This window comes from Psammomys obesus, unplaced genomic scaffold (genome assembly GCF_907164565.1).
Source record: "Psammomys obesus unplaced genomic scaffold, mPsaObe1.curated_primary_1811, whole genome shotgun sequence".
Classification (NCBI taxonomy): Eukaryota; Metazoa; Chordata; class Mammalia; order Rodentia; family Muridae; genus Psammomys; species Psammomys obesus.
Genome location: NW_026596079.1, coordinates 3,338,555 through 3,353,436, shown reverse-complemented (window position 1 = coordinate 3,353,436; position 14,882 = coordinate 3,338,555). Strand labels below are relative to the sequence as shown.

General features: G+C 39.6%; 1 protein-coding gene across 17 annotated transcripts in view; it reads right to left on the bottom strand.

The window, feature by feature from the left end:
* The window catches only part of Ptk2 (protein tyrosine kinase 2), a 152,490-nt gene that overhangs the window by 51,696 nt on the left and 85,912 nt on the right, over positions 1-14,882 (bottom strand). For 8 of the 17 annotated variants that reach the window (XM_055626585.1, XM_055626584.1, XM_055626589.1 and 5 more), the window contains 7 exons: positions 14,744-14,800; positions 13,484-13,504; positions 12,360-12,457; positions 7,239-7,323; positions 4,315-4,415; positions 2,596-2,711; positions 1,100-1,200 (listed from right to left, as the gene is read on the bottom strand). In XM_055626585.1, coding sequence (XP_055482560.1) covers positions 1,100-1,200; positions 2,596-2,711; positions 4,315-4,415; positions 7,239-7,323; positions 12,360-12,457; positions 13,484-13,504; positions 14,744-14,800 — 579 coding nt within the window. Of the gene's footprint in view, positions 1-1,099; positions 1,201-2,595; positions 2,712-4,314; positions 4,416-6,435; positions 6,504-7,238; positions 7,324-12,359; positions 12,458-13,483; positions 13,505-14,743; positions 14,801-14,882 lie in introns of those variants that run through there. The other 9 variants (XM_055626586.1, XM_055626591.1, XM_055626592.1 and 6 more) reach the window with 2 other exon arrangements.

Genomic DNA, 14,882 nt, shown 5'->3' with positions numbered 1-14,882 from the left:
CTTTTTATGCTAAAGGATAAATGCTGAAGTAGGAACAGTTCATTAAGAACTGTTGAGAATTCTGATCTGAACTTAAGACAGTTGGTCAGGAGGCTGGGGATCAGACCAGGGCCTCCCATATGCTAAGCAGGCAGCCCACCGTTAAGCTACATAGCACTTGAGCTTTGGGATGAAACTAGGTCCAACTTCTCTGACATCACTGCCCATAGACAACTGCTGTGTCACACATACCGAGAATTGTGTGATCAGTTCCACCCCTTTTCACTTTCATCAGCAACTTAAGAATAATGAGTTTCTCTGCATGTGTTGATACTAGGTGTTGGTACCACTTTTTCTTTTAGCAATTCTGATGAGTGTGTAGTGTTTTCACAGATTTTGAACTGCATTTTCCTAGTGGTTAAGACCAGGAACAATCTTTGTGTACTCACCTGCTACCCATCTAGCCTCTTAAGTCTAAGCATACTCGGATTTTTGTTCAGGTTTTAAGTGCTTTCTTTGCTTACATTTTTGAGTTCTTCCTATATTCTGGAGACTACTATTTGTCTCTTATGTGCTTAGCAAATATTTTCTCCTGCTCTGAACCTTGTCATTCTTCCTTTAAAAAACAAACATGATTAATTTCAACATGGCTGGATCTATCAATTTTATCTTTTAATAAACTTTGCTTCTGGTAGCATCTGTAAACACCTCTGTTAACCTCTAGATCTCCAAATATTATTATGGGTTTCTTCTAAATTTTATAGTTGGATACCCTGTAACTATGTCTTAGCCTATTCTGAGTTATTTTGAGGTGAGGTCTCAGTTGAGATTGTCCCAAAGTTCCAAGTACCACTTGGCTGACAAGGCTAACTTCCTCTACTAAACTGGTCTTGGAGCTCAGTAGACATATGACACATTTTTAAAATACTGCATTAAAACCTAGGTGTTGTTCTTTACCTGTAACTCTAGAATTTGGGAGAGTAAAGCAGAAGGATTACAAGTTTGAGACCAATCCAGGCTACAACAGTAAGACCCTGTCAAAAACCAAGTCTCCCCCCAAAAAAAACCCCAAAATCAATGATTCAGGGCCTATTTCCCAGTTGTTGCCCTAGTTTCTCACCTTTGTAATAAGTACTGTCTTCCATATATCGAGATAACCCAAAGTCTCCTAATTTTACACAATCATTTGAAGACACCAAAACATTCCGAGCAGCAATGTCCCTGATAAAGACAAATTGGGGACAGTAAGCACAATTAAAACAATACCATCACCTCATGATTATTACATCCAGACATACAGGCAGGTATTTTGAGAGACAGCTTACATACATACAATATGAAGAGATTCATAAGCTGTTTCACTTCATATGTATTCCTTCTAAAAGATATTTATATGAATGAGCTGATGATCCTTATGAATAAAAACAAACACTGAAAATACTCATCACTTTGATAAACTCACACAGTGATGGCATTATATTGACAATCAGTGATACTTGGTGAGCATATCTGGACACCTCCATAAACAGAATTCCTGCAAACATTTGTTCAGAATAATTTTAATAATGTACTCTGCTGTAATACTAGACATCAAAACAGTGACTCAACCATGATGCTCAGAAAACACACTGTAGAGACTTTCATTTGTGTCCCAATCCAAAACTGCAAATTCTAAGTAACATTTTGAAGAATGACAAAAGTGTCCCTCACAACATTTAGATATTCTGCAAAGTCTCAGGTATTATCTACTCTTGGGCCACTTCTACACATTTACTGTTCTACAAGTAGAGGCTCTCTATGAATGTTTAGGGAATGGATATAAATCTTGAAAGCATCATACAGGAGAAGGGGCAGGTTGAGACAATCTCACTGCAGCCTAGGCTGGCCTAGAATCCATGGAACTCCTCTAGCATTAATCTCTCATGGGCTGAAACTAAAAAGTGTGAGCCACCATGCCTGGCTTATATAAAGCTTTTGTCTGTTAACAAGCCAAGACCCTTCCCTCTGAAAGGACATACAATACCTTCACATCCCTGGGCCCTCTAGAGACAGAATCTCACTATGGAGATCATGCTGGCCTGGAACTCAGAGATCTGCCTACCTCTGCCTCCCAAGTGCTGGGATTAAAGGCATGTAAGGACCACAAGTAACTCAATACCTGACTTTTTAATGAATGAAGAGTAGATTCAAAGGACACACATGCATCTGTACACAGAGTACAGAAAGTAACTTCCTTCCTTGTTTCTCACTGTTAATGGTTGGTTTCATATTGAAATGCCCCCCACCAGCAGATGTATTTGAACACCTGGCTTTCAACTCATGGTGGCTTGTTGTGGGAGCTTGTGGAACATTTTAGAGATGGGATCTAAGTGGCAGAAGGAGGTCACTGGGACAGGCCTTGGCTGCTTGATTCCAGACTAGTTCCTGATATTACAGACAGAGCTGCTTCTACTGTCATTCCTTCCCCAATAATGATAGCCAGACCCCCTGAAACCACAACCAAAATAAATCCTTCCTTCCTGAAGTTGTTTCTGTCAGTGATAAGAAAAGTTAACACAGTTGTACACTGCTTACCCCCCTTCAGAAGGCAATGAAGCAGTTTCATGAATGCCTTACCTGTGAACAAATCTTTTGCTCTCCAGATATGCAAGTGCTGTACTAAGCTGATAGGCATATAGGATCAAAGACGCCAGATCCAAGCTGTATTTCCTTACTTGCAAAAATGACCTCAGCTTTTGAAACAATGACCAAGACAAAAAAGAGGATTAGAGACAGAGAATAGATATTAATAGAATAAAAGATACACTCAATATCACTGTAAAGGTTCCCAATGCATTTTTATTTTATTTACTTATTTGCATGTATTTATTTATCTATTTATTTATGAGACAGGGTCTTGCTCTGTAACACTGGCTAGCCTTCAACTCATAGAGATCCTCCTGCCTCTGCCTGAGCACTAATATTAAAGGCATGCACCACTATGCACAACTCTCCAAATGGATTTTAAATTGTACTATATTTCAGTTCTTCTTTAATGAAAGTGTAAAAGATGAAACAAATATTCACCTAAAATACTTTAAAAAATTACAATCTTAATGACTACAGACAAATTTCTAAAACATGCAAAAGATAGGCCTCAGGAAAAGAAAGAAAGAAAAAAAAAAAGGATGCTGTAAAGCACTGCTAAAAAGTAATGCCCAAAGAACCAAAGGACAGTCACTATTGCAAGCACAGCACACAGCACAGTCCATCTAACCCTGACTGCGCCTTGCTGTGCTTCAGGGAGTGTTTGAGGTTGAGACAGGAGAAGGAGGAGTCTACTTTCTTTCCTTATCCATAATTTTTACGCAGAAACCTAAAATGGTCACACATTAGGCATTTCTCTTACAGGATTACCATTCTTATCACTGACACCATTCATTCAACTAGATGCTAATACAGGATTTTGTCAACACCCCAATTTCTAAAAAGTCAGTAAATAAAAGGGAAGCATTTAGCAACAGTATTTAGCAAACTCCTCAAAAGCAAAAGCATGGAGAAAACAAAAAAACAACAACCCCCCCCCCCCACATCACCCTCCATCTTATGTGGAACTGAGGACAGAGGAAAGGGAAGAGGATGATGTAAAGTGAATGCTGGCCACCCCTCTGCCTAGTTGAGAGTCTGACTCAGCAGCCTGGGTGGATCTCAGGATCTGTTTCTCTACCAAGCTTCCATCACACCTTGTTCCAGGTGGAGATGATGACTAATTAGTTTCCATGCTTTGGAGAATGTCAAACAGGGCCAATGACACTCTGTTACTCATAGTTTTCAAAGAAACTGAGTAATGGGTTAGTCTGAAAGACTACAAGTGAACTCAGAAGGATTAGAAAGCTGTTTGGATTTAGCACTGCCTCTCATCCTCAGGTCACTGGGCTAGTTCTTCAGGCAAAAGCACAAGAGAAAAACTACCTGGTCATCTGCTGCCACCTGTTCCAATAACACCCAGACAGGTAGAAAACTGCCACCAGTGCTGAGGAGGAGACTGTCTTGGTGTATATAATGGTTAAGATTTTATTTCACTTTATGCTGAAGATGGGAGTCTCACACTATATTGTCCAGAGTGGCCTAAAATTCCTGGGGTCAAGTGATCAACCCTCTTCAACCTCACAAGAAGTGAGGACTACAACTGTGTTCTATCAGTCCCAGTTACATGATGAAGACATTTATACCACAGCTTCTGAATGAAAATCATACATAATCCTCAATGATGTAACCTTTGTATTTGTGTTATGGAAGTGAGGGCTAACACAGAGCAGGTGTCACCAATGGTGGGACAGTCTGGGGTCTTTGTACCTCTCCAAGTGTACACAACTCCATGATTATCCAGACAGGATTCTCTGTAATGACTCCAATCAGCTTCACGATGTGAGGATGGTCAAACTGACGCATTGTTACTAGGGGAAAAGTGGTTTCTGGTTAATCTCCTGAAGCCTTTTCTGTTTCTTTAAACAAATTCAATACACACACTGGCTGACAGCATTAAAATTTTGTATTCAATGCCACAGGTCAATCCTGATTGTATGTGGGAGAAAGCTGGCACAAAAAAGGCACATGGCACTACCAGGACATAAGATAAAACCCATTCTTCGGAAAAAATAAGGTGAAAAGGGGGCGCCTACACTCACGAGGCAACCACAGGGACTTCTATCTTGAAGATAAATGGCTCCAGCATCTACCACTGTGTTCTTGTTTTCCTGAGCAGTAAATGGCTGCTCTCAGGCCCCTAAAGATCAGTTCTCACACAGTGTGTGAAAGAAATACTGGATGCTGTCTGGCTGCCATGTTTACTGTGGCCCAACACTACCTTTCGGGAGGAGCCTATATACAGTGATGTTCACAAAACTCACAGGGCTTGATAACCTGATGGAGCCCAAGAGGACCAAGAATGCACAGCACACATACATATGTATGGCATATAACCATAATGTATGGCACATAACCATTCAGAACTCCTACAACTCTCTAGCATCATAACAAAAGCTAACCTTAACAGAGTTACATAACCTCAAAAGAACCTTCTAGTACTTTAAAAAGCAACCAGTTCAGCAGCTATGGCAACAAAAGGACTTCAGAATACTAAATGGAAAAACAAAACAAAAGGATGCCAAGCAAGGAAATAACACAATATCAAAAGAATCTGTGAGTGAGCACTCACATGTGAGTGCAGTTGCCCACAAGGAAGACAAGAGGAAATCAGATTCTCTGTAGGTGGACTTACAGGAAGTTGTGAACCACCTGATATGGGTGCTGGGAAATGAATCCAGGTCCTTTGCAAAAACAGTAGTACATGTGCTTAACTGCTGAGCCATCTCTCTAGCCCCTGTGTGTTTATATTTAACATATAACATACATGGAAAATAGTAACCTAAAAGTATATCATTAAATTCTATATCGTTAAAATCACTGTATACTCATTATTATCTTGTGATACATCTCTAGGTACCCAGGAAATCTGCTGTCAATTCCGGTTTTACATGAGCATCATATACTGTTATCACGTTTTACTTTCCTTTAAATTAATTAGAGCACATAATACAGAGCACAAAATAAGGAGCTGAGGAGGGCTTTGCAGTCACAGGGAAACTGTCACACTGCACTAGATGTTTAACCTATCATTTATCTATGCAGGCAGCGAATGAAGGACCAATGGCTGCCACCTGCTTATAAAGTAAATTCACTGCAACCTTCCCTGCCTGCACATTCCTTTACATATCATCTGTTTTCTGCAGCACAGTGATGGGGCTGGAGAGTTGGGATGGAAGCCACATTGTCATCAAGGCTGACATCTTTATTATCTGGCCCACAACTTAAGTTTAACTATCCTTCACCTAGGCCATCTCTCTCATCTTACTTATATAGCCCCTTGAATCATAGAGGTCAGCTATACTGCATCTGTCATATTCTCTGAAGAAGCAGTGAGCAAACCTTTCAAAGAAGGAAACAGTCTTAATCTAACCTATATTATTAATCTATATTATATTAATATAATAGTTGTATATTTCTACAAAAATATACAACTGAATTCTGTAGTGGTGTCCTACAAAAACGCAGTAAAGTGCAACTACTTAGATATGTGCACTTGTGAAAAAGAATTAATTCACAAAAACCTCTCCAAGATAAGGATGGCAGGAAGTTAGGTCTGAACACTAGCTGGTCTGTTGTTATCAACTACCTAGATAAAAGCCACTGGCCAGACCTCTTTTTAGTCACAAATAGGGATTAAGGAATATGACTAAAAATACAGGTAATAGGACATCACAGTGTGAATTACTCTGTGGTGACTGACTAGATAACTCAGTGACATGAAATGTAAAGTGGAAGTTGTGAACCACCTGATGATCCATCCAATACTGGTATCCTGAACATCACTGGGGTTCTGTCCTAAGGCAAACATGCTGATTACCTTCCCCCAGGCCGAGCCTTGCACTGGTCCCTGTGCAGAGTGATGAGTACCTAGCCCTTGTCCCCATAGAGCTTGAAGCCTGGGGGGTGGGGAGGGAGAGATAGTAAGCACATGTGATCATTTTATGTATTTAAACACAAACCCTGAAGAGGAGCAGAGTGGCCCTGTGAGAGTGACAATGGTGGGCAGGAGGCAGAGTCTTTAAGGATAAGCTTTGAAGAAACCCTATGAGAGAAGGAGGAATGCCAGGGTGCTTGATGTATACAAGGTAGGCAAGATCTTACTCTCTATCACTGTCCTTTCAGGAGAGAAGGCTCATAAAGCACAGCTCACCTGAGATGGTCTTACCACCAAGTATACACACCTAGGCCAGAAGGCAGTGAGGTGGGTGGTGGAAATCACTTCTAGCTAAAGTCACCCAGTAATCTGTTTTAGGAAGCCTCTCCTGGGGTTTCTGTCTGACTCCATAAGGCAGGAAGCTAGTCATGATCCTGACTCATCTCTAGCTTATAGGTTCCATCAAGATACAATTGTGTTGTCTTAGTTACCTCTGTACTCGTAGGACCTGGCAGGATCTGGGCTAGAGCCATTTATGTACATGTACCAACTCCGGCTCAAAGATGCTGAATGCTACCGGAAGCAATAACAAAGGGAATGTGCCATCTTCCTCTACACATAAACATATCTACCTATGGAAATTCATCTAATTTGGCCATTAGTTTGTCTTATAAAAGTGAAAGCATCTTTCCTGCAAAGACAGCTGGATTCAGGCAAAAAGTCAAACAGAATTCCAAAAAAGTTTCAATGAACTTACAGGCTTCTTGAAGAAACTTCTCTCTCACGCTGTCCGAAGTACAGTTTTTACATGTTTTGATTGCAACAGCCAAAGCTGGATTCTCCTGTGTCGGGAAATTACAAGATCACACACACACAAAAAGGTTCTCTGTATTAGTCAACACACACACACACACACACACACACACAGAAGGCTATTTGTTCTGTAACTGTGGATTTGTGGTCAGGCAGAACTAGAACTATACAATCAGAGAGTTAAGGATATTCCAGATGCAATCCCAGAGTAAAATGGATACGTATGTGCAATGTCACAGGCAAGTCACTTGTGCGTGTACCAGGTGTTGAATATATGCACTATGGTAGGTGCTATTCTAGGTTCTGGGGGCACACCAGTAAACAACAGATGCAAAGATCCTTATTTTAGGTCAGCTGGTATTCCAGTGCAAAACACTGGTAATAAAGTCAGTCATTTCACAATGTGTTTAGAACAACATTTTAGAAGACAGGAATGGATCACATAGGACATGGGAGACAGAGAGAGGGCAGCAGCTTTACAAGGAACACTTTACTGAACAGATGAGAGAGGAAAGCAAAGATCCCAAGAAAAAGGAGCCAGTCATAGTGAAGTGAGGAAGTTAATGTTGTTGAAGGACTGGTGAACATGGAAGCTCAAAGGAATTGGGTATGGGAGTGGTATATGGAAAGCCTATACCCCCAGAGTATGTAAGGGTAGAAGAAACATTGAGACAGAGGAACCCAGTGGCCAGGAAGGGAGTGTGTGTGCTTCTAGGATAATATAAAGACACCATTTTCATTTCAGGAGGATGAGAGATCAGGCATGGTCAGGGCAGTTGAACCCATTGTCGAGGGAAGTCTTAAATTAGTAGCACTCCTCCTGCAGCAACCTCTCCAGTGCTAAGATTGTAAGCATGAACTATCATGCCTATCTAAACCTATGGTCCAGAACATTTGAGCTTGGAAGGGACACTCTGGCTCCATCTGCTGCTGAGAAATGATACCAAAAGTGAGGTCAGGCATGGAAAGTGATATTGGTGGCTACTATTGAAACCTGGATGACAAGCTTTGGTGGCATGAGCAGTGGGTGGCAGTGGAAGTGGAAGGAGAGCTGGACACCTGGATTTTTTTTTTTTTCTTTAGGCTGGACAAAGGTGGCTCTTGGTGTAGAGAGAGTGAATTTGGGTTCTGATGAGAGAAACTAATAATGTGGAAAGAGAAATCAGAAGTTGAAGGTCTCTAAATGTGATAATCAGGGGCATTGTTGAGACAGCTGGGACACCAGAGGCATTAAGATAGTCTGATCTTTGGGACTGTGCATCCCCAGAAGAGACAGCAGGTCCAGGATTGTGCTCTGTAATGCCACAGCAATGAAAAGTCAAGAGAGAGAAAAAAAAAGAGAGAAAATGGTGCAGAAGACATAGAACAAGAGAAAACCCAAGAAAATGTGTAGTTCTTAGAAGCCAAATAGTTTGTCTTCATCAAGTTCAAAGGATAAAGCTTAAAAGATAAAAAGAGCATAAAAGAAGAAATGGTCTGTGGGCTCTGGTGAATCAAGGATAGAGGATGAGCATGATCAGATATATTTATCAAAACCATTTATTCGCCTTACTTTACCTTATGCCTCACCTTCTGTCACTAACAAAGAAGAAAAGAGATGAGGAAAGCAAGGTGGAACAGTCAAGGCTTTACACAGACTTGGCAAATGCCAGCCACCTCAGTCCCACTGTCTCTATTGCTTAACTGTTGTCATCATCCAATGTGGATTAATAATGCAGGCAGAAGCACACCTCAGGACAAGGAACAAAGTATAATGCTATTGTGAATCCTTCTTTGACTTCTTCTATAACCCCTTTCTTACTAAAACCAGCCAGGTATGAAGAGAATTATGGGGCTGTGTGATCTGTGTTTGGTTTCTTCAGCCAGCTCTGAACATTTCTGTGCTCTCTGTAGGTTTCTCATTGGGATATGCTCTTGAGAATATACTAGAGGGACCTAGGCCTGCATACTGAGCATGAGTCAACAGTTGTTAGAAGGCACAGTAGTTGCCAAACCATGATGGTCAAGGGGCAGCTGCTTAAAAAGTAAATCAGGACAATTCAGTCATCATAAGCACCAGTCACAAGCAGCAAGAACTAGACATAAAGAGCTGGGGGGAAAAGATCATTTTGAGCTTTCTCAGTGTTGGAACATCGAGATTCAGCCCTGGATTCATTACTCTCCAGCACTAAGCAAATTTACTTTGTGCCTTTAGACTTTATGTCACTGACATATTGACCTTTAACTGGTACTCTTGTCCTTACTTTCCCTGTGAGTCTATACTCAAAGAGTGGAGCTACTCATTTACACTTGAAGGTGCAAAGTTATTTTTAAGTTAGAAGGATCCAAACAGAACTTCAGGCAGCATACTGGTGACTTTATATGACTCTTTGAATAGAACATTAGGCAATGAGATATGTGAGCCAGTATTTTCCTGGATTTTTTTTTGTGAGGCTGTTTTTGAAGTCGGTTTTATTTTGTTATGTGACTAGCCTGCCTTGATCTCACAATCCTCCCAAGTGCTGGGATGACAAGTATGTGCCTCCACATCTGGCTCATCAATGAGTTAACATTCAGGTTGTGAGCTGCCCTTTCCCACATGTGGGTCTCACCTTGAAGACACCCACAAAGAGGTGGGAACAGAGATACAATCTTCTGGCCTTAGACTGACTAGTTTTTACTTTCTCTGCTTTTGGAGTCTGGACCACACCATCAGCTCTTCTGAGTTTGCTAACCTGAGATCTTGAACTTGCTGGCTTCCATCTCTACAAAAGCCAATTCCTTAACTACACAGACCCTATACTATGCCTCTAGAGAAGACTGTCAAAGCTGTGTGTTCCATAGTCTTCTCCATCTCTGAGATGAAACCATAATCCAGCTATTTAAAGAAGACATCTTGATGAAGCTTTTGAATTCCTGTTTCCCTTACCCTTATATCCAATAGTTTAGGAACAGGTCCTGTGTGCTGTTCTTATACCCAACACACATACCACTGAAAGTTGTTTTCTAGAGTACCCGAGGTAGGGTAGCCGCCGATGCCTTGCTACAACACCCTTTGCCAAAGCAGGAAGACATTTTAAAAATGTAAAATGGATCTCCTCACAATGTTCAACTCTCTTTCCTGCTGGCTACAGGTCCAGCCGTCCACCTGGATCTCTGGTGTCCAGCCCCATCTGCTACAATCAAGTCTCCCTCCTTTTGCAACACACATCAGAAAGGAATTCTAACCAAGGTAGTTCTTGCTATTGTTCTGAGGATGGCAATTAATTTTGCAACTACAAGTAAATACCAAACTGGGGATACAGGATTGTAATACCTAAGACAGATTTATTTTTTAAAGAGGGGATGCACAGGAAGAAGGTTCACCAACTCTGCTGTATTAGCCTGAGAATAACAAATCTGGGAGTGTACTTATCAGGAGTTGTAAAAGGAAAAGATAGACCACCTGATTTAGTAACAGAAACCCATGAGCTTCATTTACTCTCATCTCAGTCAGGCAGGGCCATGTCTGAGCTTAGGTCTTCGACCCAATTAAGACTCAGGCTTCCCTCTGTTGTATTTACCCTCAAAAGGCAGAGTTGAGACAATGAAAATAAATATAGATATAGTTTTTTTTTTAATTGAAAGAAGAAAATAGGAAAAATGTATACTATATTGTCAGGACACAGTCCAAGAATAGAGAGTTGTGTGAGAATTCTGAGTGTTTGTGAGAAAACTACAAGAAAATAAGAAAAGACTTGTGACCTTCATTTCTCCAAACACAGATTTGTTCGTGGAATTTGTTTTTGTGCTCCTCTGAGGTATAATGGACAGAGTTTTCTTCAGCTGGTATTAATTTATAAGTCTCTATGGAAAGAAATGTTTTTGCCAAATGTCGCTTGAGATTGAACACCTTACTCAAGTGATTCTTCTTAACTCTCAAGAGTAAAAATTGTTTGATGCTCTGAATAAAGTTGGCTATTGCATGAGACTTCAGCCTGCCTCATTTTTAGACCCAGCTCTCCCAGCACCACCAACTATAGCAGTAAACAATATAGCATGTAATTTGATTTAAAAACAGAGAAAAGGTATCAGAAGCATTCTAACTACAGGATGGGACAAGCAAAGAGCATTCCCTTATGTTTGGGTAAGGGGTATTAAAGAAAGGACAGCTACGGAGGCTCTGAAGAAAAGGATCTCTCAAGTTTTCACACCAAAAATGTCACAACAGCCTGTGCTATTATGATAGTATCACAACCATGTCTTACATTTATCATATTTCATTTAAAAAGTTTCTTCAATAGTATATACTCTAATTCTAAAACACAATTTTAAAAATCATCAATCTAAAATGAAAAGAGACATAAAATAAGGGCACTAGTGAAGATACAGAGATTCTGACTAGGAGACATGTAACCTGAGGACTGCTTTGGAAAACTGATAGTCAAAAAGTTAAACACAGCTACTAGAGGAGGAAGCTCCACACATCAATGTTCACAGCAGCACTCAATGATGAAGAAGTAGAAACATCCTAGATGTTCAATAAGTGGAGAATGGATAAATAGGGTCTGGAGTGATGGCTCACTGGTTAATAGCACCTGCTCCTTTTCTAAAAGATCCAGCTTCAATTCCCAGCACCCACATGTCAGCTCACAACTGTCTGTATTTCCAGTTCTAGAAGCTTTAATACCCTATTCTGACCTCCTTAGACATCAGGAAAGTACACGGTGCACATATATACATACAGGCAAAATACTCACACACATAAAATAAATTAACTTTTACAATGATAAATAAAAGATGATACATCTATGCAAAGGAATATTGTAAGGCAATGAAGGGGGAAAAGACTGCATACTGTATGATTCCATTTATATGAAATACCTTCAACAGGAAAACCAAGAAGAAAGAAAGGAGACAAGTGGCTGCCAGAGGCTGGAAAGAAAGGTGTTGTATGAACTATATCTGTAGATGGGTATCAAGTTTTTGAGGTGAAGAATGAGTTCTAAAACCAACTGGCAAACTGTTGCACAATTCTGTAAACATTAGCTTTATACACATAAACATTCAAAAATCAGTCTTGATTTCCGGTATTGTAAGGACTTACTGGGCTCAGGTATACGCCTTGATGTACGTCTCCAAACTGACCTTCTCCAATACAGCGTCCAAGTTCTATTCTTTCTCTCTGAATCTCATAATCCCTGGCTGCAAAACACAATCCACACATCAACAAACTGGCATGTAACTCCAAATGTTTGTACAGCATGATATATACATTTATCTTATTACCATTCATGAATACATTTTCATTTGCAGCATATCAGAGTGGAACCCTCTTAAACATTACCTTAAAGACTATCAGTAATCAGAAATGGTATCAGCAGAACCAACAAACAGTGGGTTTGGCTGATGGCAGATTTGATTTTAAGCATGTATTGTGCTTAGAAATCTCTGATTTATTTGGTTATCTGATAATTTTCTAAATAATTGCTCTAAATACTCCATTATGTGCATAATTAATCATCACTATTGGTTTAGGTATTAATATATGAAGGCTATAACATTATTTAAAGCAATTATTTCTTAAATAACAAAAATTTATAAGTACAGAAAGCAACATTCAACTTTCTGAGTAAATTATTTTAAAAGTTTAAGAGTTTTCCACCTCATAATCCTATCTCTAGATTATTTATGGAGCTAAATGAGTTTAAAGAGGTAGTTTCAAGAAATAAATTTCAAAATTGGATGACTTTGAATTGAATATACCTGTACAAACATTTGAGAATATGTGTTCCAATTAAGACATTAAATTATGCGTTACACTGGGTTACTTAGCAGGCTGCTGAGGCACATGAAAATAAAACATCCACTAGGAACACAGAAAACCCAAACTCTAGCTGGATTAGCTACTCAGTCTTGGGCTACTTCAAGCATGAGAATAATCTCATGCCCACCCTGCATATGTTCCATTTGTGGTGTCACTAACTCAACAGCGCAGAGTTAACAGACTTCTGGGTCAGAAAACCAAACTAGATGGATTACCCAAGTTCTGGATTACCCAGCTGTTTTCCTTCCTCTTTAAAATCGATTTAGCCAATAATTCCACTGGTTTAACAGTATGAGTAAACCAATGACAACGAGTTTGAAAACATATTAACTGAAACTGAAACACCCCCATCATTCCATGGTGGCAAGGCAAGCAAATGCAGTTATGTCAAAAGATCCTGTTACCTTCATCTATTCCATAGCTTTCTGTATTGCAATTAAGAGAGAGAGAAAAAGTGGAAGACCTTGCTTAGAAATTGCTAAAAGCAATTAGGTTAACAACAACAAACTTGAAGTCTACATTTCAATAATATTTGCTTAATTACTTTAAGCACAAATGAATAAAAAATAAACTAAATATACATAAAAACTAATCATTTCTGAGTTATCTCAAAGACATTCAAATATGTATTTCATAAATTCTGGATAAGAGATGTTTTTATTTCCTAATCAATTATAAGTAACAAAGACTCTGTTCTTCTCTGAAGAAACAGAAAAATGACTAAAGGGTAGTCACATTGGTAAACTCAAGTTGAACTGGTTATCTGAGTTGCTACTGGCAGCCCAAACCTATGTACCACATCTCAGCTCCTACCTAGATCTCAAAGAAACTCTTGAAAGTTCGGTGGTCATGAGCAGAAAGTACGAGCCTCAGAGGCTTGCCTGCTTTTCTCTTTATTTTGGTAATATTTCCCTAATGCATACAGAAAATCCAAATAAAAACACTTTCAAAATATTCCACAAGAGCACAGTGCTTTTGAAATACAAAAATCAGGTCATTTGGACTTCAAGTTAACTTGTAAGGTCTAGATGTGGGGTTTAATTAATTAACTGACTGATTTGTACACCAAAGTGAAAAGTCAAGAACTTATCCAATTTAAGATATAGGGACAATATACTCCCAGGCAGGTCTAGAGAATGCAATTTTCTTCCACCATTAAGGTGCACAGTCACTGTGGAAAAGATTATGTTGACATTTCCCAGCTGGAAGAGGTCATTAAGGATTCTGTCCTGTTGTGTTTTGCTCCTTGCAAGCTCCTCTCAGTGGGCTGTTTAGATGGAGGGCTAGTTTCTGCTAATGAATGGCAATGTTATAATTTCAAAGAGAAAAGCAAGCCATTCAATGTGTGTGTATACACGTTTAAACTTGAAATAATATACTACTCAATGTGAGTGTATATACATTTGATCTCGAAATAATACTGATTTTCTATAAAGGCAAAACAGCAACAAAGGTTACATTATCACAGAGCCAGAAAATGATACGACAAAAATTCTACAATTAACTGAATGAAGTTATTTCTGTTATCTACATTTCAGGCTTCTGACTTTAGGGTAGGCACACAGACGTCTACCTAAAAGTTGAAAGAACATTTCTGTTAGGCGCTCAGATGACAGATGCGCTCTAAAGCTTCTCACTGTGAGGAGCAAGCAGCCTACACTCACTGGAGGGCATGGTGTACGTGTCTTCCTCATCGATGATCTCAGCGTAGTCATCTGTCTCTGTTTGGAAGGAAACAGACAGGTTGGTCGAATTCAAATGCTTGACTGATTGGCCTTCAACATAATTTCAAACAGCATGATT